At 40.7% G+C, this 26877-nt stretch overlaps 1 protein-coding gene across 1 annotated transcript in view; it reads right to left on the minus strand.

Moving 5' to 3' along the window:
- LOC119363927 overlaps positions 1–2715 on the minus strand; it is a 6397-nt gene extending 3682 nt beyond the window's left edge. Inside the window, exons 1-5 of the mRNA XM_037629331.1 lie at positions 2206–2715; positions 2050–2112; positions 1894–1956; positions 1556–1813; positions 1319–1425 (exon numbers count right to left, since the gene is read on the minus strand). Of these exons, the coding sequence (XP_037485228.1) occupies positions 1319–1425; positions 1556–1813; positions 1894–1956; positions 2050–2112; positions 2206–2685 (971 nt within the window). The 5' untranslated portion in view covers positions 2686–2715. The remainder of the gene's footprint in view (positions 1–1318; positions 1426–1555; positions 1814–1893; positions 1957–2049; positions 2113–2205) is intronic.
- Between the last annotated feature and the right edge of the window lie 24162 nt (positions 2716–26877).

Below are 26877 nucleotides of genomic sequence, written 5' to 3' on the forward strand. Positions count from 1 at the left end.
GCACTGAGTGGCCACCAGGTACGAACTTGCAGAGTCAGACCCCAGCGCCCCCAGGTCACGCAGTGCCGTCGCACTGTCACCATGGGAGAAGGTGAGGGGGAGCTACCAGCACTCAAAACATCGTCGACATCCAGATCCAGTGCCCAGAAGTGATTGGTGAGAGACCGCACTAGAGAATAGAGAGCGAGGGAGGGGGCAGGGAGGGCGGAAGGAACCGGTGAAGAAGAGGAGGAGGACGAGCCACATGGAGATCCCGGAGCGGGGAGGCAGGGCAAACAAGAGAAGGGGAGGGGCGGGTCACCGGAGAAGGGAAAGAGAGGGGCGTCGGGCGAGGGAGAGCAAGAGAGGGAGCCATCCTCACACACCACAACTCCACGCTTGACCTCTCTCCTATATCTCTCACATCTTCTTCTTCTTCTCTCTCCCCCATTTCTGCTCTCTCACAACCTCTATCTCTACTGCTCACATGCTGAGAGGGGATGGCGCATTCTCTCTCCTTCCATTTCACCTATGTTCTTTCTCACACACACAGCCTAGTCCCATTTCACCTTTGTTCTCCCTTCCTCACACACACACATACATCGTAGTCCCATTTCATCTCCTCTCTCTCTCTCTATCTCTCATTTTCTTGTACTTCTTCGCTTTCTCTCTCTCCTCCCCATGGCTGCTCTCTCACAGCCTCTCTCTCTCTCTCTGTTGCACACACGCCATGAAGCAGGAATCTTGCATGGAGCATCTGCTTGTGTTGTGTGGGGCAGCTCATCACGTGAGAATGGTGACAGAAGATGCCAAATAGGGGCTTGGTCAACGCCTGGTAATGACACAAGAGCGGTCATACGTGGGCTCGCCATGCTCCCAGCTGCAACGATCATGATGTCAAATAGACGGTCATGATAGCAGGTACCTTGGAGCTTGACCTACAATTCAACTTTCCACAAGTTCCTCCTTCATCTTCACTTTGGTGAGTACTTCGACGTCTCCAAGCTCCGCATTTTCTGTTTTACATTTGTTAGCTTGCTCTTGTTTGCTGCCCTATAAGTTGTTTCCTCGGCACTTTGTATCTTTACTATAGCTGTTTGGAAAATTAGTAATTTAAAGTCGGACTCAACAAGCCTATTGTCTAAAAATTATTTGTATGCATCACATCAAATTCTCGGGGTGAATATATGAATGAGTGCATATGTTAGAAATTTGGTTCACTAATTTCTCGCTGACTCCTATATTACACTGCTTATTACCTGCAATCAATAACCATACCACTCCCTAACAAATAATGGTGAATTTACATATGTAATAAAACCTGAAATGATAGGCATACCTCATAAAAAATTCATGTAGTTCATCCTTGGTCAGTGGATAGCCATTAGAAAATGTCACGAACAAAGTTCTCTCATCAGGTGGAACATCAGATAGGCGTTGCGTGATCTGCAGAGAAATATATTATTATTTTCTCTTCAACCTATGAACTGCACTAGATATTTGGATGAAACCTATCAAGTCTTATTGGAATATAAACGAATGAACATGCAAAGAATGATCAGGGACGACGAGTTACTGCATCATTATGGTTCTCTCTTAAGCTCAACTTATCCAGCAATGTGACCAAATGGGAGGTTGGCTGATAATCATATACTTCGTCCTCTGTATCATGGTGGAACATACGACTCGTTTGAGGATGGATATTTCTTGAACTTGAGCCTTCTCCATGACACATTTGACTTGTTTGAACACGGATATTTCTAGAACTTGTGCCTTCTCCATGATGCTTCGGATTGTTAGAATACAAAGCCTTGATCTTGGTAAGAAGGTGTTTCTGCATATAGATGATTTTGGTGAATCAGAAGGAGTAGAAAATACTTCACAAATTATTAACAGATCTTTCATCACTCTCACCGAGCTATTAGGAATCTGTTCATGCGATGATTCTCCATTGGCCTCTTGGTATAGATCTGTCATCTGCATAGATGATAAAGCAAATCACAAAAGGGTAAAACCTTGTACTAGTAACAGATCTGATCTTGAATAACTAAATATGAACACTAGTCTTACTGAGATATTAGGAATCTGTTCATGCGATGATTCTCCATAGGCCTCTTGGTATAGATCCGTCATCTGCATACATGATAAAGCAAATCACAAAAGGATAAAACCTTCTACTACTAACAGATCAGATCTTGGATAACTAAATATTAACCCCAGTCTTACCGAGCTTGCAGCAGGAACCCGATCAGTCCTGGACTGTCCATAGGCTTCTTGGCGCAGGTATGTCATCTGATTACGGACAAAATTCATCTCTATCCTTTCTCGAAGATCTTCTAAGGCCTCATAACAGATAGTATTGAGGTAGAGAGAAATTCCTTCAATAGCTTGGTTCTGAAAGTCACTTCTTGGTATAGATCTGGCCTCTGAACCACCGAACGCAAAATGGAGAACTTCCAGCAAAAGTTTTGCCGAAGAAACAATTGCGCGAAAATGGTTGTCACCAAGAGAGTATATGTGCCGAAGGTAACCAACTTGGCCATTCCCTTGTTGGAGCCACAACCAAAAGGAAATTATCTCCACGGAAAGGGAAGACTCAACTTGAAGACCAAGGACCAAACGAAAGAACAACACTCGAAGTAGCATATAGGAAGATTTTGAAGCATTATTCAGTGGATCTGGTGCCATGGAAGGTGTGGCAAGCATACAGGAGTGTATAGAAGAGTTGCTAGTTTTGAATCAACAAAGACATACGGGGAAGAAGAAGGTAGTAAGACTAAGGTATGCGGGCTTGCTTATCATTTAAGTAAATCCAGAAGGTTCAAGCGGATGTTGATTGACAAATTAATTCCTCCCAAAGTATGAGTAGAGGATAGGCAGAGGCGACAAAAAAAGCAAACTGTTGATAGTCTATACTCATTAATGGCAGCCCATTATAGCCATACTTGCCAAATAACTGCTGATTTTCTTTTTTTGCATGGGTCACCTTTTTGGTAATTTCTACTGTACAAAATCACCAACTATATCACGAGACATATAAAAAATATATGGAAATATTCATTATTTAATGCTATTTAAAGCGCTTCTATGTATATACTTACATATACGTAGAACTGAAAAAAGACGCATGCAGTTTGCACTCTGTGAAAAGCTACCCACTTTATGTTGGCAAATAATATATGATCATTAGTTACCTGATCCCTGAGCTAATGCCTCATCTTTAGACTTTGTTGTTCCATAATTCCTTCTTCTCACAACCATCAATCCCATCTAATCGCCTAGATGTTTTTCACCATCTGCGAAGATGGAGAAGACTAATGGAAACACTCGCTGATTAGCTGCACAATGGCACGGTGTGTGTGTGCATATGTGCTTTAGCTCATGAAGAGTTCAGTGAGAATATCTCGAGAAGTGCCGCTGGTGACCCACGGGAATGGCTAATGGAGCTCCAGGATACCGTTAACTAGTGAAGAGTTTATCACAAGGTGCTCATTATTTTATGGGCGATCTGATCGGCCAGGTGTAAAGCAATCCTCGATTCAAATTTTCAGTTGCATCACAAGGTGCTCATTATTTTATGGGCGATCTGATCGGCCAGGTGTAAAGCAATCCTCGAATCAAATTTTCAGTTGCCGTGTAATAATTATGGAGTTTGCTAACGGACTTATCGGTGAGCTCAAGTTTCTATCAAAGAAGAACATAGTTTTAAATAGCCGGCTATAGCAAAGCTATAGCCCGCTATAGCCTTTTTAGCAGGGTGCCGCTAAAAGGCCATTTTCATAAATAGCCTGCTTTAGCCCGCTATAGTCCCGCTATAGCTGATTTAGAGGCCCATCATTATTTTTCATGGCCCGCTATTTAAAACATTGAAGAAGAATGTAAAGGTAGGTAATTCGCCAATGAAAACAAAACCGCCCAGCAGGTGGCATCTGCAAACTTAATGTTGATGGATCAATGACGAATTCATCAAACAGGAGATCAGCTAGTGCAATTTGCAGAGCAGAGGATGACTAGCATCCACACTACCGGAATCGGCCTGTTTGCCGAGTGCATGCTCGTTCGCGGAGTGTCTTTTTTTCAGGCACTCGGCAAGCAAACCCTTTGCCTAGTTCTTGGGAAAATACACTCAGTCAACTCATGGTTTGCCTAGTGTTACACTTGGCAAACAAAAAACACTGACAAAACAATTCGTTTTTTTATGTTTTCATTATATTTATTTATTTAACTTTGTTTTTTGTATTTTCATTCCATTATTTCTTTCCTTCTCTATATTTTCATTCTTTAAATTATTTCTTATTTTATTCTCTTTTATTGTCTTTTCTTTTTTCCTTTGCCTAACATTAAAAAAGTTGGGGAAATTGTATTCAAAAATATTATTTATATTAACGAGTCTACGTTTAAATATTATATCCAAGAAAAAAAAAAGAGGAATTCCAAATATCAGGGTGCCAAGACTCGACCCAAAACATGAAACTTGTCGGTTTTTTTTTATTTTAAAAAATGCAAGCGAATTCTGAAAACATAAACATGGTGTCATTATATGATCCCTAGAGGTTGTGGTAAAAAAATTTAGAAGGTTCCGTAAATTTTATGATGTACGCTACTTAGAAACTGAAGCATGTTCAAGTAAGAATCATGGTTTTGAGAAGGAACAGGTTAGGTTTGATTGTGAAGTGTCGGTTGCTTCATTGTTTGATCTTGAAACTTTTTCTACCATCAATATATACCATCACATGTTCCATGTCAAAATTCGCCTTTCCTGTTCTCGTTTGCTATATTTAAGTCATTACATGCATTTCTAGTCATTTAATTTGATAGATATAACTCAAATTCAGACTGCAAGTGTGTGAAAAAGTTATAAAAAATTGGTTAAAATTATATTTGTGTTAATGAACTTATGTTTAGGCCTTATCAAAGAAAACGGCAGGAATTCCAAACATCCGGGGAAGCCAACTCGATCTCAAACATGGATCTTGTTGGTTTTTAATTTCAAATAATGCAAATGAAGTGTGAGAAACATGAAACTTGGCATGGTGTTATTACCTGACACTTGGAGGCTGTGGTAAATATGTTAGAAGGTTTCGCCAAATTTCATATCTTTGAGAAAGAATCGTGGTTCGGGAGAGAATATGTAAAGTTTTTGAAGGTAATGATCATTTCTTTATTGTTTGACCTAGAGTTTTTTTCCTATGCTCAACATACACCATTACATGTTAAAATTTGGCCTTTTTTTGGGTTCATTTGCTATATTTAATACATTAAGCGCATCTCTAGGAATTTAATACATTGAGTGCATTTCTAGGCCCTTTTCTTGCTGGTGTTTTCCGAAGGGGCCGAACCCCTTGCTTGGCAGAGTATATGCTAGTTTGTTTTGCCGAGTACCTGTTTTTTGACACTCGGCAAAGGCTTCGCCGAGTGCGCCATGGAAAGAACTCGGCAAAGAGCACTTTGTTGGCGGGGTGTCTACTGATTGCGGTTTGCCGACTGTAACACTCGGTGTAGACTTTGTCGGGTGTACTTATCACTAGGAAAATCACTCGATTGACAATAGACCGTATCGTTGAGGTGATGGCCTGCCGAGAGGACTAGGTCTTGCACTTGACCTGAACGTACGTGCACCTTCTTCAGGTCCCTTCAGATTATCTATTGGTGGCAGAAGATATAAATAAAGGAAGCAAATGCGTATATAGAGCTAGCCTCTGGGAACACTCTTCACGATGAGCTTTCTTTGAAAATTTTTTGTTTAAATTTGAGAGTAGAAATTCAAATAAGGTGGAAGATAGGCTAGCAAAACTTGCAATCTCTATGTTGTTACCGAAATACTTGGCTCTTGGAGCCACCTGATGATGCATCTTCCTTTCCAATAAAAAGGAAAAAATAGAGGTTAACATTTAACTGACTTCACACAATAACTACCATAGATGAAAATAGGTTTCAAGGACCGAATGTTAATGTTGATATGACCATTATACATACCAACAATACGAATTTGTAATCCTTAACAAGTAGAGATTTTAGTCCTCACAGTGGCATACATCGGAAGTTCAGAACAATACCAATAAATATAGGTCACAAATGGGTAATTAAGGTGCAGTAGGCACAAGAGTAATCTTAGAAGTGCAGATTATATTCGAGTACGCCTCCAGAATGCTTGGCATACATAGAATATTCTTGAATGTTTATGCAAGGAGTAGGTCATCACACTTCACTTTATTTCTTCTTCTTGGGGACGAACTGTCGAGCCCGTATGTGTTTTCCGCTGCTGGTCATGAACTTGACTCTAATGTTCCCATCTAGAACGCGGAAGAGTGTCAACTGCGAGTAAAATGTAACGTGTGCGTATAAAGGTAGCCTGTCTTCGATTGGCACCTCTATACTTATTTCTTCAATATCTCCATAGTGCCTGTGACATGGAAGGAATTAATGCAACATAATTAGCAACTGCATATATAGGGAAAACTAATGCAATGAATTCTCCTCATATCAATTTCTTCTTCCTTATGACAGTTTTCCTGTTTTTATGTCATAATATCTAACTGTCAAATTTACCACTTTCTTTTTTGTGAAAGTCAAATTAACCGCTTAATTAACTAGTTATATATCTACATCTTTTTGCTTATCACTTGCCAAGGCATCATACAAACCTACTAATTTGTCTGGCAATGTTGAACAATATCTTGTTAATTACCTCTAAAAGTTACCTCACTGGTCATATTCAATCGAAACAGTCATCTCAACATTGTTTCACCGATCAGACTATATATCCTTTCAAAAAAACCCGACTATATATATATGTACGAGTAACATATATATAGTCTTCGTTATATGTAACATGTTCCCAGTACATTAGTAAATTGGTATAATTACAACAATATATGTTAGCCATTTTCAGGGTTCAGTGATATACAAAATAATCTACTTCAACATGTTGATTCTTCTAGTAGCCTTTCATCTATATAAATAAATTAGGGATGCAGAAGCTTACAAAATGCATACTAAAAAACATATAACATTTATTTCTTGTCAATTTTCCGCTTACACACTCCCAATCCAAACCTATGTCCTCTATATCTAAGTAGTTGATCATCACTACTTCTATTGATCTCAACATGCATACATGAAACCTCATGAAAGGCCTACCTCAACATGTCTAGGAAAAGTTTTCCATTATTACTTGATCCCCAATACTTCTATTTATCTCAAAATACACATATATATTCTAACCACACATGTCACCTTATCAAAGATCAACGACAGCATGCATGTGATTTTTTTCATTTATTATGCTATTACATTCAATAAATATTTTCTTAGCTATATTTGTAGTCAAATATAATATATATTATGTTTTTTCATTTTTATTTCATATATTATTAATCCAAATATTCATGTTTCATGCAACCATTTTCATTAAAATATATTGCTTCTCGCAGAAATGCGTGGGGGGTCATCTTGTTAATGCAAATAACAAACAAACGTCTCTGCTTCTCAAGTTGGACATAAAAAAGCCTTTTCACTCTACGCAACAAGAATATTTATTGGACCTTTTGCAGAAAAGAGAGTTCCCTTCGAGGTTTTGTGGCTAGTTGATCGATCTGTTGCGCATGTCATCCTCTTATTTTCTTCTTAATAACATCTAGGGTAGCCTACACAACACCGGAGATGCCATCGTTAGGGGAAGCCATTTTCCCCATTCTTGTTTGTCATCACTATTAAGCCGTTGTGGTAGGTTTTGGATTTGGCGATGGCTAACGGTTACCTTCCATGGATTGAGGTTGGGTTGCATGTCTTCACGCCTCCCTTTATGCAGACCACGCTTCAGTTTTTGTGGTCGCTATCAAAGAAGATGTCAGTAACATGTCAAGCGTTTTGCAAAGCATTGGTAAGGTTACCGGTTTCATTACCAGTGTGGAAAAAATTTATGTGTCCCCTTATGCATCGATCTCAATGATATTCTTCTTAATTTCCTTCATCAGCGCGTTGCTTGCGAAGTGTGTAGAAGATCACATGCAAGCTCATTGACAAGTATGGAATGGTGAGGAGAAACACGTTGATTTAATCGGTCCTTAATTCACAAGCCAACTACCCCTTACTCCCCTTGTCCTTAAGCAATCATGAATACTAAAGTTAAGTTACAGTGTGCTTTTTCAGGTCGGGTCCGAGAAGTAGTCCAGAGGGAAGTGTAAAATCAAGTGGGAACTTGCCTGTTGGCTGCCATCTATGGGTGGGTTGGCATCCTTCATCTAGAGAAATTCTGGAGAGGCTACTCCGTTGGCCATGGCTTGCATGAAAAGACCTGGATAATGGGTAGGTTTTGACACGTATTTGGTGCCATCAACATGGACGTCTTCTATGATGTGACCACTGAAGGAAATATGCCCTAGAGACAATAATAAAGTTATTATTTATTTCCTTATATCATGATAAATGTTTATTATTCATGCTAGAATTGTATTAACCGGAAACATAATACATGTGTGAATACATAGACAAACAGAGTGTCACTAGTATGCCTCTACTTGACTAGCTCGTTAATCAAAGATGGTTATGTTTCCTGACCATGAACAATGAGTTGTTATTTGATTAACGAGGTCACATCATTAGTTGAATGATCTGATTGACATGACCCATTCCATTAGCTTAGCACCTGATCGTTTAGTATGTTGCTATTGCTTTCTTCATGACTTATACATGTTCCTATGACTATGAGATTATGCAACTCCCGTTTGCCGGAGGAACACTTTGGGTGCTACCAAACGTCACAACGTAAATGGGTGATTATAAAGGAGCATTACAGGTGTCTCCAAAGGTAGATGTTGGGTTGGCATATTTCGAGATTAGGATTTGTCACTCCGATTGTCGGAGAGGTATCTCTGGGCCCTCTCGGTAATGCACATCACATAAGCCTTGCAAGCACTGCAACTAATATGTTAGTTGTGAGATGATGTATTACGGAACGAGTAAAGAGACTTGCCGGTAACGAGATTGAACTAGGTATTGGATACCGACGATCAAATCTCGGGCAAGTAACATACCGATGACAAAGGGAACAACGTATGTCGTTATGCGGTCTGACCGATAAAGATCTTCGTAGAATATGTAGGAGCCAATATGGGCATCCAGGTCCCGCTATTGGTTATTGACCGGAAACGTGTCTTGGTCATGTCTACATTGTTCTCGAACCCGTAGGGTCCGCACGCTTAAGGTTTCGATGACAGTTATATTATGAGTTTATGAGTTTTGATGTACCGAAGGAGTTCGGAGTCCCGGATGAGATCGGGAACATGACGAGGAGTCTCGAAATGGTCGAGACGTAAAGATCGATATATTGGACGACTATATTCGGAGTTCGGAAAGGTTCCGAGTGATTCGGGTATTTTCCGGAGTACCGGGGGGTTACGGGAATACGGGGAAGAGTATTGGGCCTTGATGGGCTTTAGTGGGAAGAGGAGAAAAAGGCTGCGCCCCCCCTCCCCTCTAGTCCGAATTGGACTAGGGAAAAGGGGGCCGGCCACCTCTCCTTCTCCTCCTATTCCTTCTCCCTTCCTCCCCTCTTGGTGGACTCCTACTAGGACTTGGAGTCCTAGTAGGACTCCCTATCCTGGCCGCACCTTTGCCTTGGCCGGCCTCCTCCTCCTCCATCCTTTATATACAGGGGCAGGGGGCACCCCATAGACACAAGTTGATCCACGTGATCTATTCCTTAGCCGTGTGCGGTGCCCCCTGCCACCATATACCTCGATAATACTGTAGCGGAGTTTAGCCGAAGCCCTGCTGCTGTAGTTCATCAAGATCGTCACCACGCCGTCGTGCTGACGAAACTCTTCCCCGACACTTTGCTGGATCGGAGTCCGGGGATCGTCATCGGGCTGAACGTGTGCTCGAACTCGGAGGTGCCGTAGTTTCGGTGCTTGATCGGTTGGATCGTGAAGACGTACGACTACTTCCTCTACGTCGTGTCATCGCTTCCGCAGTCGGTCTGCGTTGGGTACGTAGACAACACTCTCCCCTCGTTGCTATGCATCACATGATCCTGTGTGCGCGTAGAAATTTTTTTGAAATTACTACGAAACCCAACAGTGGCATCCGAGCCTGGTTATTGATGTTGATGTTATATGCACGAGTAGAACACAAGTAAGTTGTGGACGATACAAGTCATACTGCCTACCAGCATGTCATATTTTGGTTCGGCGGTATTGTTGGACGAGACGACCCAGACCAACCTTATGCGTACGCTTACGCGAGACCGGTTCCCTCGACGTGCTTTGCACAGAGATGGCTTGCGGGCGACTGCCTCTCCAATTTTAGTTGAACCAAGTATGGCTACGCCCGGTCCTTGCGAAGGTTAAAACGGAGTCTATTTGACAAACTATCGTTGTGGTTTTGATGCGTAGGTGAGATTGGTTCTTACTTAAGCCCGTAGCAGCCACGTAAAACATGCAACAACAAAGTAGAGGACGTCTAACTTGTTTTTGCAGGGCATGTTGTGATGTGATATGGTCAAGGCATGATGCTGAATTTTATTGTATGAGATGATCATGTTTTGTAACCAAGTTATCGGCAACTGGCAGGAGCCATATGGTTGTCGCTTTATTGTATGCAATGCAATCGCGATGTAATGCTTTACTTTATTACTAAACGGTAGTGATAGTCGTGGAAGCATAAGATTGGCGAGACGACAACGATGCTACGATGGAGATCAAGGTGTCGCGCCGGTGACGATGGTGATCATTACGGTGCTTCGGAGATGGAGATCACAAGCACAAGATGATGATGGCCATATCATATCACTTATATTGATTGCATGTGATGTTTATCTTTTTATGCATCTTATCTTGCTTTGATTGACGGTAGCATTATAAGATGATCTCTCACTAAATTATCAAGAAGTGTTCTCCCTGAGTATGCACCGTTGCGAAAGTTCTTCGTGCTGAGACACCACGTGATGATCGGGTGTGATAGGCTCTACGTTCAAATACAACGGGTGCAAAACAGTTGCGCACGCAGAATACTCAGGTTAAACTTGACGAGCCTAGCATATGCAGATATGGCCTCGGAACACGGAGACTGAAAGGTCGAGCGTGAATCATATAGTAGATATGATCAACATAACGATGTTCACCATTGAAAACTACTCCATCTCACGTGATGATCGGTTATGGTTTAGTTGATTTGGATCACGTGATCACTTAGAGGATTAGAGGGATGTCTATCTAAGTGGGAGTTCTTAAGTAATATGATTAAATTGAACTTAAATTTATCATGAACTTAGTCCTGGTAGTATTTTGCAAATCATGTTGTAGATCAATAGCTCGCGTTGTTGCTTCCCTGTGTTTATTTTGATATGTTCCTAGAGAAAATTGTGTTGAAAAATGTTAGTAGCAATGTTGCGGATTTGATCCGTGGTCTGAGGTTAAATCCTCATTGCTGCACAGAAGAATTATGTCCTTAATGCACCGCTAGGTGACAGACCTATTGCAGGAGCAGATGCAGAAGTTATGAACGTCTGGCTAGCTCAATATGATGACTACTTGATAGTTTAGTGCACCATGCTTAACGGCTTAGAATCGGGACTTCAAAGACGTTTTGAACGTCATGGACCATATGAGATGTTCCAGGAATTGAAGTTAATATTTCAAGCAAATACCCGAGTTGAGAGATATGAAGTCTCCAACAAGTTCTATAGCTAAAAGATGAAGGAGAATCGCTCAACTAGTGAGCATGTGCTCAGATTGTCTGGGTACTTCAATCGCTTGAATCAAGTGGGAGTTAATCTTCCAGATAAGATAGTGATTGACAGAATTCTCTAGTCACCATCACCAAGTTAGTAGAACTTCGTGATGAACTATAGTATGCAAGGGATGATGAAAATGATTCCCGAGCTCTTCGTGATGTTGAAATCAACGAAGGTAGAAATCAAGAAAGAGCATCAAGTGTTGATGGTTGACAAGATCACTAGTTTCAAGAAAAGGGCAAAGGGAAAGAAAGGGGAACTTCAAGTAGATTGACAAGCAAGTTGTCACTCCCACGAAGAAGCCCAAAGCTGAACCAAAGCCTGAAACTGAGTGCTTACACTGCAAAGGAAATGGTCACTGGAAGCGGAACTACCCTAAATATTTGGTGGATAAGAAGGATGGCAAAGTGAAAAAGGTTATATTTGATATACAGGTGTTTGATGTGTGCTTTACTAGTGTTTATAGCAACCCCTCGGTATTTGGTACTGGTTCAGTTGCTAAGAGTAGTAACTCGAAACGGGAGTTGCAGAATAAACAGAAACTAGTTAAGGGTGAAGTGATGATGTGTGTTGAAAGTAGTTTCAAGATTGATATGATCATCATCGCACACTCCCTATTCTTTCGGGATTAGTGTTGAACCTAAATAAATGTTATTTGGTGTTTGCGTTGAGCATGAATATGATTTGATCATGTTTATTGCAATACGGTTACTCATTTAAGTAAGAGAATAAACTGTTGTTCTATTTACATGAATAAAACCTTATATGGTTACACACCCAATGAAAATGGTTCATTGGATCTCGATCGTAGTGATACACATATTCATAATATTGATGCCAAAAGATGCAAAGTTAATAATGATAGTGCAACTTATTTGTGGCACTGCCGTTTGGGTCATATCGGTGTAAAGCGCATGAAGAAACTCCATAAAGATGGATTTTCGGAATCACTTGGTTATGAATCATTTGATGCTTGCGAACCATGCCTTTTGGGCAAGATGACTAAAACTCCGTTCTTCGGAACAATGGAACGAGTTACTGACTTGTTGGAAATAATACATACCGATGTATGCGATCCAATGAGTGCTGTTGCTCGTGGCAAGCATCGTTGTTTTCTGACCTTCACAAGATGATTTGAGAAGATATGGGTATATCTACTTGATGAAACATAAGTCTGAAATAGTTGAAAGGTTCAAAGAATTTCAGAGTGAAGTGGAAAAATCATCGTAACAAGAAAATAAAGTTTCTGCGATCTGATCGCGGAGACAAATATTCGAGTTACGAGTTTGGTCTTCAATTAAAACAATGTGGAATAGTTTCACAGCTCACGCCACCTGGAACACCACATCGTTATGGTATGTCCGAACGTCGTAACCGCACTTTATTTGATATGGTGCGATCTATGATATCTCTTTACCACTATCGTTTTGGGGTTATGCATTAGAGACAACTGCATTCACGTTTTAAAATAGGGCACCATCTAAATCCGTTGAGACGACACTGTATGAACTATGGTTTAGCAGTAAACCTAACCTGTTGTTTCTTAAAGTTTGGGGCTGCGATGCTTATGTGAAAAAGGTTTCATCCTGATAAGCTCGAACCCAAATCGGAGAAGTGCGTCTTCATACCCAAAGGAAATTGTTGGGTACACCTTCTATCACAGATCCGAAGGCAAGACATTCGTTGCTAAAATGGATCCTTTCCAGAGAAGGAGTTTCTCTCGAAAGAAGTGAGTGGGAGGAGAGTAGAACTTGATGAGGTAATTATACCTTCTCCCTTATTGGAAAGTAGTTCATCACAGAAATCAGTTCCAGTGATTCCTACACCAATAAGTGAGGAAGTTAATGATGATGATCACCAAACTTCAGATCAAGTTACTACCAAACCTCGTAGGTCTTCCAGAGTAAGATCCGCACCAGAGTGGTACGGTAATCATGTTCTGGAAGTCATGTTACTAGACCATGATGAACCTACGAACTATGAGGAAGCAATGATGAGCCCAGATTCCACGAAATGGCTTGAGGCCATGAAATCTGAGATATGATACATGTATGAGAACAAAGTGTAGACTTTGATTGACTTGCCCGATGATCGGTGAGTCATTAAGAATAAATGGATCTTCAAGAGGAAGACGGACGTTGATAGTAGTGTTACTATCTACAAAGCTAGACTTGTCGAAAAAGGTTTTTGACAAAGTTCAAGGTGTTGAATACGATGATATTTTCTTACTCGTATCGATGCTTAAAAGTCTGTCCGAATCATGTTAGCAATTGCCGCATTTTATGATTATGAAATTTGGCAGATGGATGTCAAAACTGCATTCCTGAATGGATTTCTGGAAGAAGAGTTGTATATGATGCAACCGGAAGGTTTTGTCGATCCAAAGGGAGCTAACAAAGTGTGCAAGCTCCAGCGATCCATTTATGGACTGGTGCAAGAATCTCGGAGTTGGAATATACACTTTGATAAGTTGATCAAAGCATATAGTTATTGTACAGACTTACAGTGAAGCCTGTATTTACAAGAAAGTGAGTGGGAGCACTACAACATTTCTGATAAGTATATGTGAATGACATATTGTTGATCGGAAATAATGTAGAATTATTCTGCAAAGCATGAAAGGATACTTGAATAAAAGTTTTTCAAAGAAAGACCTTGGTGAAGCTGCTTACACATTGAGCATCAAGATCTATATAGTTAGATGAAGACGCTTGATAAGATTTTTTCAATGAATACATACCTTGATAAATTTTTAAAATAGTTCAAAATGGAACAGTCAAAGAAGAAGTTCTTGCCTGTGTTGCAAGGTGTTAAGTTGACTAAGACTCAAAGCCCGACCACGGCAGAAAATAGAAAGAGAATGAAAGTCATTCCCTATGCCTCAGTCATAGGTTCTATAAAGTATGCCATGCTGTATACCAGATCTATTGTATGCCATACCACTGAGTTTGGCAAGGGAGTACAATAGTGATCTAGGAGTAGATCACTGGAGAAGCGGTCAAAATTGTCCTTAGTGGAATAAGGATATGTTTCTCGATTATGGAAAAAGGTTCGTCGTAAAAGGTTACGCCGATGCAAGTTTGACACTAATCTAGATGACTCTAAGTCTTGATCTAGATACATATTGAAAGTGAGAGCAATTAGCTAGAGTAGCTCCGTGCAGAGCATTGTAGACATAGAATTCGCAAAATACTTACGGATCTGTATATGACATACCCGTTGACTAAGATTCTCTCACAAGCAAAACATGATCACACCTTAGTACTCCTTGGGTGTTAATCACATAGCGATGTGAACTAGATTACTGAATCTAGTAAACCCTTTGGGTGTTGATCACATAGCGATGTGAACTATGGGTGTTAATCACATGGTGATGTGAACTATTGCTGTTAAATCACATGGCGATGTGAACTAGATTATTGACTCTAGTGCAAGTGGGAGACTGAAGGAAATATGCCCTAGAGACAATAATAAAGTTATTATTTATTCCTTTATATCATGATAAATGTTTATTATTCATGCTAGAATTGTATTAACCGGAAACATAATACATGTGTGAATACATAGACAAACAGAGTGTCACTAGTATGCCTCTACTTGACTAGCTCGTTAATCAAAGATGGTTATGTTTCCTGACCATGAACAATGAGTTGTTATTTGATTAACGAGGTCACATCATTAGTTGAATGATCTGATTGACATGACCCATTCCATTAGCTTAGCACCTGATCGTTTAGTATGTTGCTATTGCTTTCTTCATGACTTATACATGTTCCTATGACTATGAGATTATGCAACTCCCGTTTGCCGGAGGAACACTTTGGGTGCTACCAAACGTCACAACGTAACTGGGTGATTATAAAGGAGCATTACAGGTGTCTCCAAAGGTAGATGTTGGGTTGGCGTATTTCGAGATTAGGATTTGTCACTCTGATTGTCGGAGAGATATCTCTGGGCCCTCTCGGTAATGCACATCACATAAGCCTTGCAAGCACTGCAACTAATATGTTAGTTGTGAGATGATGTATTACGGAACGAGTAAAGAGACTTGCCGGTAACGAGATTGAACTAGGTATTGGATACCGACGATCAAATCTCGGGCAAGTAACATACCGATGACAAAGGGAACAACGTATGTCGTTATGCGGTCTGACCGATAAAGATCTTCGTAGAATATGTAGGAGCCAATATGGGCATCCAGGTCCCGCTATTGGTTATTGACCGGAAACGTGTCTTGGTCATGTCTACATTGTTCTCGAACCCGTAGGGTCCGCACGCTTAAGGTTTCGATGACAGTTATATTATGAGTTTATGAGTTTTGATGTACCGAAGGAGTTCGGAGTCCCGGATGAGATCGGGGACATGACGAGGAGTCTCGAAATGGTCGAGACGTAAAGATCGATATATTGAACGACTATATTCGGAGTTCGGAAAGGTTCCGAGTGATTCGGGTATTTTCCGGAGTACCGGGGGGTTACGGGAATACGGGGAAGAGTATTGGGCCTTGATGGGCTTTAGTGGGAAGAGGAGAAAAAGGCTGCGCCCCCCCTCCCCTCTAGTCCGAATTGGACTAGGGAAAAGGGGGCCGGCCACCTCTCCTTCTCCTCCTATTCCTTCTCCCTTCCTCCCCTCTTGGTGGACTCCTACTAGGACTTGGAGTCCTAGTAGGACTCCCTATCCTGGCCGCACCTTTGCCTTGGCCGGCCTCCTCCTCCTCCATCCTTTATATACAGGGGCAGGGGGCACCCCATAGACACAAGTTGATCCACGTGATCTATTCCTTAGCCGTGTGCGGTGCCCCCTGCCACCATATACCTCGATAATACTGTAGCGGAGTTTAGGCGAAGCCCTGCTGCTGTAGTTCATCAAGATCGTCACCACGCCGTCATGCTGACGAAACTCTTCCCCGACACTTTGCTGGATCGGAGTCCGGGGATCGTCATCGGGCTGAACGTGTGCTCGAACTCGGAGGTGCCGTAGTTTCGGTGCTTGATCGGTTGGATCGTGAAGACGTACGACTACTTCCTCTACGTCGTGTCATCGCTTCCGCAGTCGGTCTGCGTTGGGTACGTAGACAACACTCTCCCCTCGTTGCTATGCATCACATGATCCTGTGTGCGCGTAGGAAATTTTTTGAAATTACTACGAAACCCAACAACCACAACCACTATTGGACATGGTAAAATTGCTACCTTTTGGCATGCACCTTGGCATGGGGGGCACAAGTCAAAACACATTGATCAATCCACTTCCGCAATCTCCAAGTGCAAGAACCTAATGCTTGAGAGAGCTTTGAAGCATGACCAATGGATCACAAACATTAAGATAAATTTAGGTCTCTCTATGCAACACATAATTGATTATTGTTTTTGAGATTTGGGTCAGTTTGCATGACACAAGCGATGACAACCAGGGTGAAATTGTTTGGAACCTTTCAGTAGAGTACTCGGCATCATCAACATATTCCGCTCCACACGACTCCAGGAACTTTTAGTTCTTGAAGCCGCCTTTTTGAACTATTGGTTGTTTCCTAGCGACAATTTTTTGCATGGCTTATCTTGGAAGACTAGGCGTGGGCGGTTGAGAAACTACACCGTAGAGCACGGTTTATGTCAATCATGCGGAAGGGAGCCAGAGTCAGTTGTTATTGAAGTGTAGATTCACAAGGTGTGTTTGGAATGAGAATAAAGTGTTTCTTGGGCTTATTGATGTTATAACACCGACGATTGGAGCTACTTCAACATGGTCAAAGATTATTCGTACTCTATGATCAACAACAATATAAAAGTGATGAGGGGGTCACTTCCCTCCTTATTATTAATTCGTACGAAATTTGGAATGAGTTGAATGCGAGTATTTTCATGAATCTTTCAGCCATGTCTAGTATCATCACTCGCAAGGTAAAAATGGATGCCACACTTTGGGAGTGGCAAGTGCAGAAGATTTGAGATTGATCATGCTACAAGAGTAGGTTAGATGTTTATGTGCCATACTTTAGCTAACTTCTAATTGTTGTAAAACTCTTCTTAACTAATGAATGAGGCAATTGCATCCATTTCAAAAGAGGAAAAGCGTGTCATTATGGATATCACCAAGGTCTTCAAATGCATATTTTACCACAAACTATTATATGATGTTCGTGGAGCACAAGAAGATAAAATATTATGAACTACATTTTGCACAAATTTAAGTATATGAATTTTACTTATCTAGTTAAAGTAGCTAAAGTTTGACTACACCTAGTAGTTTGGTTGGAAGGGAATGGAAATTTGGGGTATGTTAGATACAAACTAACTTGTTTGGTCAGAATGAATGAGATTTTTAGTAGAGACCATAGGAGTTTAGAGTTCACCTCCCACCATTTTAATAATAGAAAAAGGGGTGGGAATTGGGAACGGGTTGCTTTAAAAAGAGCATCTGGAGGCATCATCATAACTTATGTAATCATCTCTTACTTTTCTTTGAGGGATCGTCACCATGGTGCACTTCATTGATAACCAACAAATAGTTACATCGTCCGCATGAGAATTCAAAATAATGGAGGATCACCGACCCATATTTACAACTGATACGTTGGACAAAATAATTGAGTTGCCACATTCGCTTCCTGGTGACAATGCATAAAGTCCACCATGCCAATATCATAGTACAAATTTGAAACATGGCATAGATAGGCAACAAGTTGATTCCACCATGTTTCCTCCCGGGAATGCTTTAGTAACCTCCATATTATAGGATTCGACTTGCAAAGAGCCAGACCATTGTTATCATCTCTTACTTAAGCTCTCATTTAATTCCCACAAACTCTCTCAAATTTTGACACATAATTCCTTGTAGATACCAAAACAATGGTCTCAGGAATAATGTGACTCGTCATTTCTCTTTCACATAAGCCCCTGCATCTTAACTTCCATTCCCCTTCGCAAAAGTTGCCAAACACACTAGGATAAAAAAGACAAGTATTTTTGAACTGCGTGGAGAATGGAGTTTTGTCACAACTTAATATTGTTACCTTTAATACCAAATTATACGAAAGCTCTACCTTTTCCGTTTTCAACAATTTAGGCCTCACAATACCTTGTTGGGAAACGTCTCACTTCCACGTGTCACTCCATGCAGACTGATATCGTAGGCGACCAACCAGATCCCTCAAACACTTTTCCTTCCCGCTTACAGATCATGGCCAAGTGGCAGCTAGCAAGCTTGCGAAGCTCGAGGATGACAATAGCGAGCCACTCTCTATGTGCAACTCATTTAGTAATGGGTGGTGCAACCATGTTTGACGTTGGGTTAGTCGGGGGTCCTGGATCCTGACAACCAAGAGCCAACGACGCATTTTGCATCTTCCTAGGATGCTGACACTTTGTGGATCTGGACCTGATGCCTCTCGCGGTGGGGAATGGGTGGATGGTGAGGGAGCTCCAGTGATACAATGGCATGGCAGCTCTAGGAGTTTGCAAGGAGCAGCCTCTTCGTCCTCTGCGCTGCCAATGTGTGTGTGTGTGTTTGTGTGTGAGAGAGAGAGAGGGAGAGAGAGAGAGAGAAAGAGAGAGAGAGTATACAAAATTGTGTGAGTTGTATTTGGTTATTGCACAAGTCCGAGCGGTTTTTCATTGCATTCTGGTGGTCCACACATGGAGATACACTAGTTAGTGTTGGGCCTCTCAGATGAGAAGGTATCTTCCTTGTTCCTTCGTGGAGGCGTGGGAGGTTTGGAAGCCGAGGAGAGCCTTGGATGGTGATCATGATGGTCTCCTGACTAACAATTGTGACATGGAGGGCTAGTTTTCTTTCTTGTTTGCTGGTCTACTGGTGATCGGTCATGGTTCACGACACGTTTGTTACGCCCGCCCCCGTCCCCTTCCAGATCTGGGTGGCATCTTCTTGACCTCCAATGCCCTGTCTTGGTACCCATGTCATACCTTTGTGTGATGGTGGTCCACGTAGCCAATGATGACGTTCTTGGATGTCGCTTTCCTCCTTGGACGCATCATTGAGGGTCCACACTCATCTTTCTCGAGTTCCGAATGAAAATCCTTTGCCCGGATTATCAATTCGGGAAGTACTACAATGTCATTACTAATAAAAAGGCTTCGGCCATGGAACCTTTGGCCCTGATCCGCATATTGATATGTTGTTGTGAGGCAGTCAACAGTAGTTGTGATCTATGACATGGCCATTTGTCTTTCTTCTCCTTGGCAGGTTTCTCATCATTCCTAACGCTATGCTTTAGGTGAGATTCTCTACTCGTCCACCACACGACACCCATCAAACTAGAGCGAGAGCGTAGGGTTCTCTTCGTCGATGCATACAAATGAGTGTGCGACATGTTCTAGCCTTCTTTGAAATGGACGAGGGTGTTTCCACCGTTGCTTGCCTACTTGCACACCAAGTTCCTACTTCACCATCACTCTCGCGAGTGCTTCATCGAATCCAAGGTCCACTTTTCTGCTTTACTTTTGTTAGTTAATTCCTGTCTTCTGCCCTATAAGTTGTTTCCTCGGCACTTTGTATCTCTACTACAACCGTTTGGAGCTTATTAATTTAAAGGAGGCTCATCGAGCCTACTGTCTAAAAAAAGATATGCATCAAATTAGATTTTGGGGGTGAATAGATGAATATGTGCTTACATTTGAAATTTGGTTCACTAATTTCCCACGACTCTAATATTGGACTGTTTATTACCAAGCCATTCTCCAAGCACATAATTGTGTTGTTACGTACACTTTAGCTATATGTAAATCACCTAAAAGTTAATTTTGAGTTAATATGAATGCCACTGATTCATTCATTTCAGAAAAGATAATCTGTATGATTTTCTGGTTATTATTTAATTTTATTTCTTATTTAAAAGAAATAGCAGTGCCACTAATTCATTCCTTCTTAGGGATTTTTTTTTAAATTCTTCTATAATTTGCTTATTCTTGCATATTTAAAAAAAGTGTAATTTTTGCGTAAACTGTGTACATTTTTTTCATTATTTCATTTCTTTTTTATTTTCTTTCTTATTAAATGTTAAAAGTAATACACTAATTCATTCTTCATTACAAAACTTCGTCATTTTGATTTTGTTTTAGTTTTTATTTCTTCTTTAACGGTAATGCCAATGCAACTAAGTCCACTATAATATGTTTATTTATTCTTGCACATTGTAACAAAGCACAATTTCTGTGTAAATTGTGCGCAAATTTTGTCATCATATTTTTTGTTTTTATTTTATTCTTTTTGGGTAATATGGATGCCACTAATTAAATCCTTCTGAGAAAACTTATTTTAGCAAAATTTCCTCTATTATATATTTATACTTGCATGTTATAAAAAATATTTTTTTATTATTTTTTACTTTAGTTTTCATTTTCTTTCTTTTTAAAGGGTAATACAAATGGCACTAATTCGTTTTTTCTTAGAAAATACTTTGTTTTTTTGTTCATTTTTTGTCTTGTGTCTTACCAAGTATTGGGACAGCTTTTTTAGACAAACAGGGTGGAGCTCCCGAACCCGATTATATTAATTAAACCAAAATGGCACTGGATACAAGCACCAAACGCTGTTCATAAAAGCATCGAAATAGCAAAACGACCAGACCTCCTACGACAGGAGCCAGCTGCTGTTAGTAAGAAAGAACTAGTTCTGAAGATCCACTCGGGGGCAGGAAACTAAACTTATGTTTAAAACCAAGCCCAAGTATCTAGTCGGCTTCTGCTTTACGGTTGCATAGGGGCCGACTGCTCCTCTCAAAAATCAGCTGAGAACAAATTTGGCGCATGTCAATTTTTTTTTTGCGGGAATGTCAATTTTTATTTTGATGCGCTTTCATTCATGGGAGAAACTAGTTAACGAGCGCTCCTTCGGGAGCCTCGCAACAATCAGCGCCACTTGGCGCGCTCTCAGCCATTCGTCATGTGTCGCGCTCTGGATGCTCCCTTCGAATTTTGTTTTTTTTATTTTTCCATACGTGTTTTCAGCTTTTTAAACGGTTTTTCCCAGGTTTTTTCGTCGTTTTGGTTTTCCCCCGGTCTTTCTTAGCTTTTCGATTAAAAAAATTCGAAAAAAAAATTTTGCGCGAAAAAACGCGTTTTCTTTTTTTTTTTCCTTTCGCGAAAGTCACGTTTTTCTTCCGCAAGAAGCACGGTTGTGCTTTATCGAGAGTCACGGCCGTGCCTTTCGAAAACGAAAAAAAACGCGTTTTCTGTTTTTTTTTCTTTTGCGAGAGTCATGGTTTTTCTTTCGCGAGAGGCACGGTTGTGCTTTTGCGAGAGTCACGGCCGTGCCTCTCGGAAAGGGAAAAACAAAACGCGTTTTTTGTTTTTATTTTCTTTCGTAAGAGTCACGGTTTTGCTTCCGCGAGAGGCATGGTTGTGCTTACGCGAAAGTCACGGCCATGCCTCTCGGAAAGGGAAAAAAATACGTGTTTTTTATTTTTTTTCTTTCACGAGAGTCACGGTTTTGCTTCCGCGAGAGGCACGGTTGTGCTTTCGCGAGAGTCATGGTCGTGCCTCTCGAAAACGATAAAAAACGCATTTTTTGTTTTTTTCTTCCACGGGAGTCACGGTTTTGCTTCCACGAGATGCACGGTTGTGATTTCGCGAGAGGCATGGGCGTGCCTCTTTCGGAAAGGGAAAGAAACCGTTCTCCCGGTTCGGTTTTTTCGCCCGGTTTTTTTGTCCGGTTTTTTTCGTAAAAAAAGTTCGTTAAAACCTATCAACATGGGATCTAGTTTTGAAGATCTCGACACAAGAAATCCAATGGTGAAAACGGTTCAAGATTTGGACGCACGGTTTAAGAGATAAAACATTTTGAATAAACGGATCTACGAAAAAAGGGAAAACTCCCTGGTTGCGACAAGTGGCGCGCTGCATGTGTGCCACTTGTCGCGACCTGGGAAAGTGAAGTATTCTTTGCAACGAGTACTCCTTAATTAATGATTTCCTTCATTTGTCCATTGGATGGTGCAAAATCGGATTTACCACAAGTATTAGAATTTCATACGACTGGCCCTTTTCTTCTTTTGATTATTATCTGGTTAATGCTTTGTATTTTGCTTTCGATGCACTCTTTGCCGTTCTTCTTTAATATATAATATGCACACTCGTGAATATTCGAGAAAAAAACCGGTTTTCTATTTGTGCACAATTTTGTGTTACGAACTTAAATGGAATTTATATGTTAATCGTTTTTGCTATTCTTCTGTCACATGAAATCTATTTTAGTTAGTCAATCTTTTCGTCTGTTTTAAAGCAGCCCAGCTACATAGGATTGTATCATGTGTGTGATTCAAGTATACATAAAAATGACCGATCTCTCGCTGACCTACGCCTGAAAGAACTAGCGGCCCTATGCATGTTTGCTACAGCTGGATGATGAAAGCATCTCTTTCTTTTTCATTTTTTTTTGCGAGGGGATGAAAGCATCTCTGCTAGTACGTAGGAACACACATGCAAAATATAAAAATCAACTAGTGATAAAGCAGCTACAGCTGGGTGATGAAGTAAGCAGCTACTAGTACGTGTACTGCTAAGCAGCTGGGTGATGAAAGATATGGAGCAAATCGACAAACAGAAGTTTTAGATCAGTCGAGTGACCAAAATAGAAAAATCATTCAACTTGCATGTAGGCTGTCCCTATTACGTATGTAATGAACTGAAATGAAAGGCATATACCTCATAAAAAAATCATACAGTTCATCTTTGGTCAGTGGGTAACCATTGGAAAATGTCACCAACAAAGTTCTCTCATCAGGTGGAACATCAGATAGTTGTTGCATGATCTGCAAAAAAATATATTATTATTTTCTCTTCAAGCTAGGAACTGCACTAAGTATTTGGAAGAAAGCTATAAAGTCTTATTGGAAAATAAACAAATGAACATCCAAAGAATGATCAGTGATGATGGCTTTCTTACCGCATCGTTATGGTTTTCTCTTAAGCTCAACTTATCCAGCAATGCTGCCAAACGGGAGGTTGATTGATAATCATGGCGGAACATATGACTTGTTTGAGCATGCATATTTCTTGAACTTGAGCCTTCTCCATGATGCATTTGACTTGTTTGAACATGGATATTTCTAGAACTTGTGCCTTCTCCAGGATGCTTTGGAGTGTTAGCATACAAAGCCTTGATCTTGGTAAGAAGGTGATTCTGCATAGATGACTTGGTGAATCAGAAAAAGTAGAAAATACTTCACAAACTATTAACAGATATTTCATTATTGCAGATTTGAACTACTCTCACCGAGCTTTTAGGAACATCAGATGATTGTTGCATGATCTGCAAAGTATTGGATGAATGCTATCAAGTCTCATCAGAAAATAAAAGAATGAACATGCAAATAATTATTAGTGACATATAATCACGATGCATAGAATTTATGGCGTTCTTACTGCATCGTTATGCTTCTCTCTTAAGCTCAAGCTATCCAATGATGTCACCAAATGGGAAGTTGAATGATAATCGTGTACTTCGTCATTTATATGACTTGTTTGAACATGGATATTTCTAGAACTTGTGTCTTCTCCATCATGACTTGGAGTGTTGACATACAAAGCTTTGATCTTGCTGAGAAGGTGCTCCTGCATAGATGACTTGGTAAATCAGAAAAAGGCAGAAAATACTTCACAAACTCTAACAGATCTTACTACTCCGCATGAGCAGTTAACTATCTTATTAAAACTAACAATCAAAAACTAAAATACTACTGATGTTTGTTGGAATTAACTACGCTGGTGTAGACCGGCTAGGACAAGAATCAATCACCGTATAGGATTAGGAGAGTATATATAGCTAGCTATGGCTGCATTATATATACCTATAACCTACCCCTGTAACACAAGATCAAAGCAATAAACTACAAGAGTGACATGCTCGTCGTGTGCGTGTGTCCCGGCGAGATCAATCGATCTACACCTAGCATCAGCGTACAGGGACCAAGGCCAACAATTTCATTATTTGTAGGTATAGATCAGTCATCTGCATGGATGATAAGGTAAATAAAAAAGGGTAAAACCTTCAACTAGTAACAGATCCGATCCTCGGTAACTAATTTTTTTTTCTAGAATATCGGTAACTAAATAATAACCCTAGCTAGTCTTACCGAGCCTACAGGAACCCGATCAGTCATGGACTGTCCATAGGCATCATGGCGCAGATATGTCCTCTGATTATGGATAAAATCCATCTCTATTCTTTCTCGAAGATCTTCCAAGGCCTCATAACAGATACCATTGAGGTAGAAAGAAATTCCGTCAACAGCTTCCTTCTTAAAGTCACTTCTTGGTATAGATCTGCTCGCTAAATCATCAAATCCGAAATGGAGAAGTTCCAGAAAACGTTTTGCAGAAGAAACAAGGGCACAAAAATGGTTGTCACCAAAAGAGTATATGCGCCGAAGGAAATCAACTTGGCCATTCCCTTGGAGCCACAACCAAAAGGCAATTATCTCCATGGAAAGGGAAGACTCAAGTTGAAGACCAAAGACCAAACGGAAGAACAACTCTCGAAGAAGCATATAGTAAGAATTTGAAGCATTCACTAGATCGGGTGCCATGGAAGGTGTGGAAGGCATACAGCAGGATGAGTTGCTTCTTCTTTTTTTTAGGGGAGGATAGAAGAGTAGCTAGTTTTGAATCAACAGATTCATATGAGGAAGAAGAAAGCAGGAAGAAGAAGGTATGTCGGGTATGCTTATCATTTAAGCAAATGAATAAAGGTTCAAACAAAGATGCTAAGAGTTTAATACCTCCCAAAAAGTATGAGTGGAAGATAGGCAGACGTGACAAATAGAGCAAACTGTGGACAGCCTATACTCATTAATGACGGTCCCATTATAGGCATACTTGCCAAATAACTGCTGAAATATTTGCATGCGCCATGCGCCACCTTTATGGTAATATCATATTACTATACAAAACTAAGCGTATCTGGAAACACGTATAGAATAGAATTTAAAAAATTGTATAGAAAATATTTATTATTAAATGCTATTTAAAGGGTACCTTATAAAAAATCTACCCACTTTATGTTGGCAAATAATATATTTTCATTAGTTGTTTTTTCGGAAAGGAGCCAGAACGACCGTCAAATTTAACCAAAAGTAGAAAGAAACTCAAACATAATAAAACTTACATCGACGTCCTTAGACCACTGAATGACCACTGTGCTGCTAGAACGAGTCACCGATGCACCGCTCCCCTCCCGGAGCTGACCTGAACTTGTCGATGACGGGCGGGAAGTATTCATGCATATGTCCCTAAGGACCGGCGTCCTAGAGCCACAATTGTCATGGTTGAACCTTGGATCAATCTGAAGTGCCCCACACCAGATCTCTCGCCATCAAGCACGACCACAAGTAATCCTAACCTTGTTGTTCCAATGAGACGATCGGAATCTAGATGGGAGTTCCATCAACTCCACCCGAGGACAAACTTGAGGAGGATCGAAGCCCGAAAGACCAGTTCAAAGATGAAGTGTCGCCATCCAACCAAGTGCCGCCAATGCGAGGACTGAAAACACCTAACCTAAACTATAGTTGGAGCGAGGCACCGAGATTCCCCTCCCAGCCACTGGTCACCGGGGCGACAGGTGGAGAGGAGGTGAATCCACGGGCTCGAAGCCTGGAGGGGATGAGTTCTTCGCCCTAGGCACCACTTTCGCAAGAGGGGAAGGAAAAGATGTAGCCTCATTAGTTCATATAACTTTTTTTAGCTAATGCCTCATAATTAGAATTGGTTGTTCCAGAATTCCTTCTTCACAATCACAACCATCGATCCCATCTAATCGCCTAGATATAAATTTTAAATTTTCTCCTTAAATTTCTACAATTGTCATATGTAGTTCTCAGTTCACATATGTGTTGTTATATATTTCATACAACAAAATTTTAGAAGTTCGTAAAAAATTGAAACACATGTGTGAACCCGGGGGATAGAAACTATTTGTGCATATTCAACACGTGCATGATATATAACACCACGCCCTTGTCATCTGCCCTCACGCAGCGGCGCTCTGGGAGGCTATGTGAGGGCACTAGGCATTACCGAGCCCTGCTGACCTGCGTGATGCTGAGCCAGAGTGGCTGTTCCTCTTGCTTGATAAATTGCCGGAAGGGCAGAAGCTTTTCATTGATGATCATGTGGAGGATTTGCTATGCGAGAAATGAGATCACACAT

This window comes from Triticum dicoccoides, chromosome 1A (genome assembly GCF_002162155.2).
Source record: "Triticum dicoccoides isolate Atlit2015 ecotype Zavitan chromosome 1A, WEW_v2.0, whole genome shotgun sequence".
In the NCBI taxonomy this organism is placed as follows: domain Eukaryota; kingdom Viridiplantae; phylum Streptophyta; class Magnoliopsida; order Poales; family Poaceae; genus Triticum; species Triticum dicoccoides.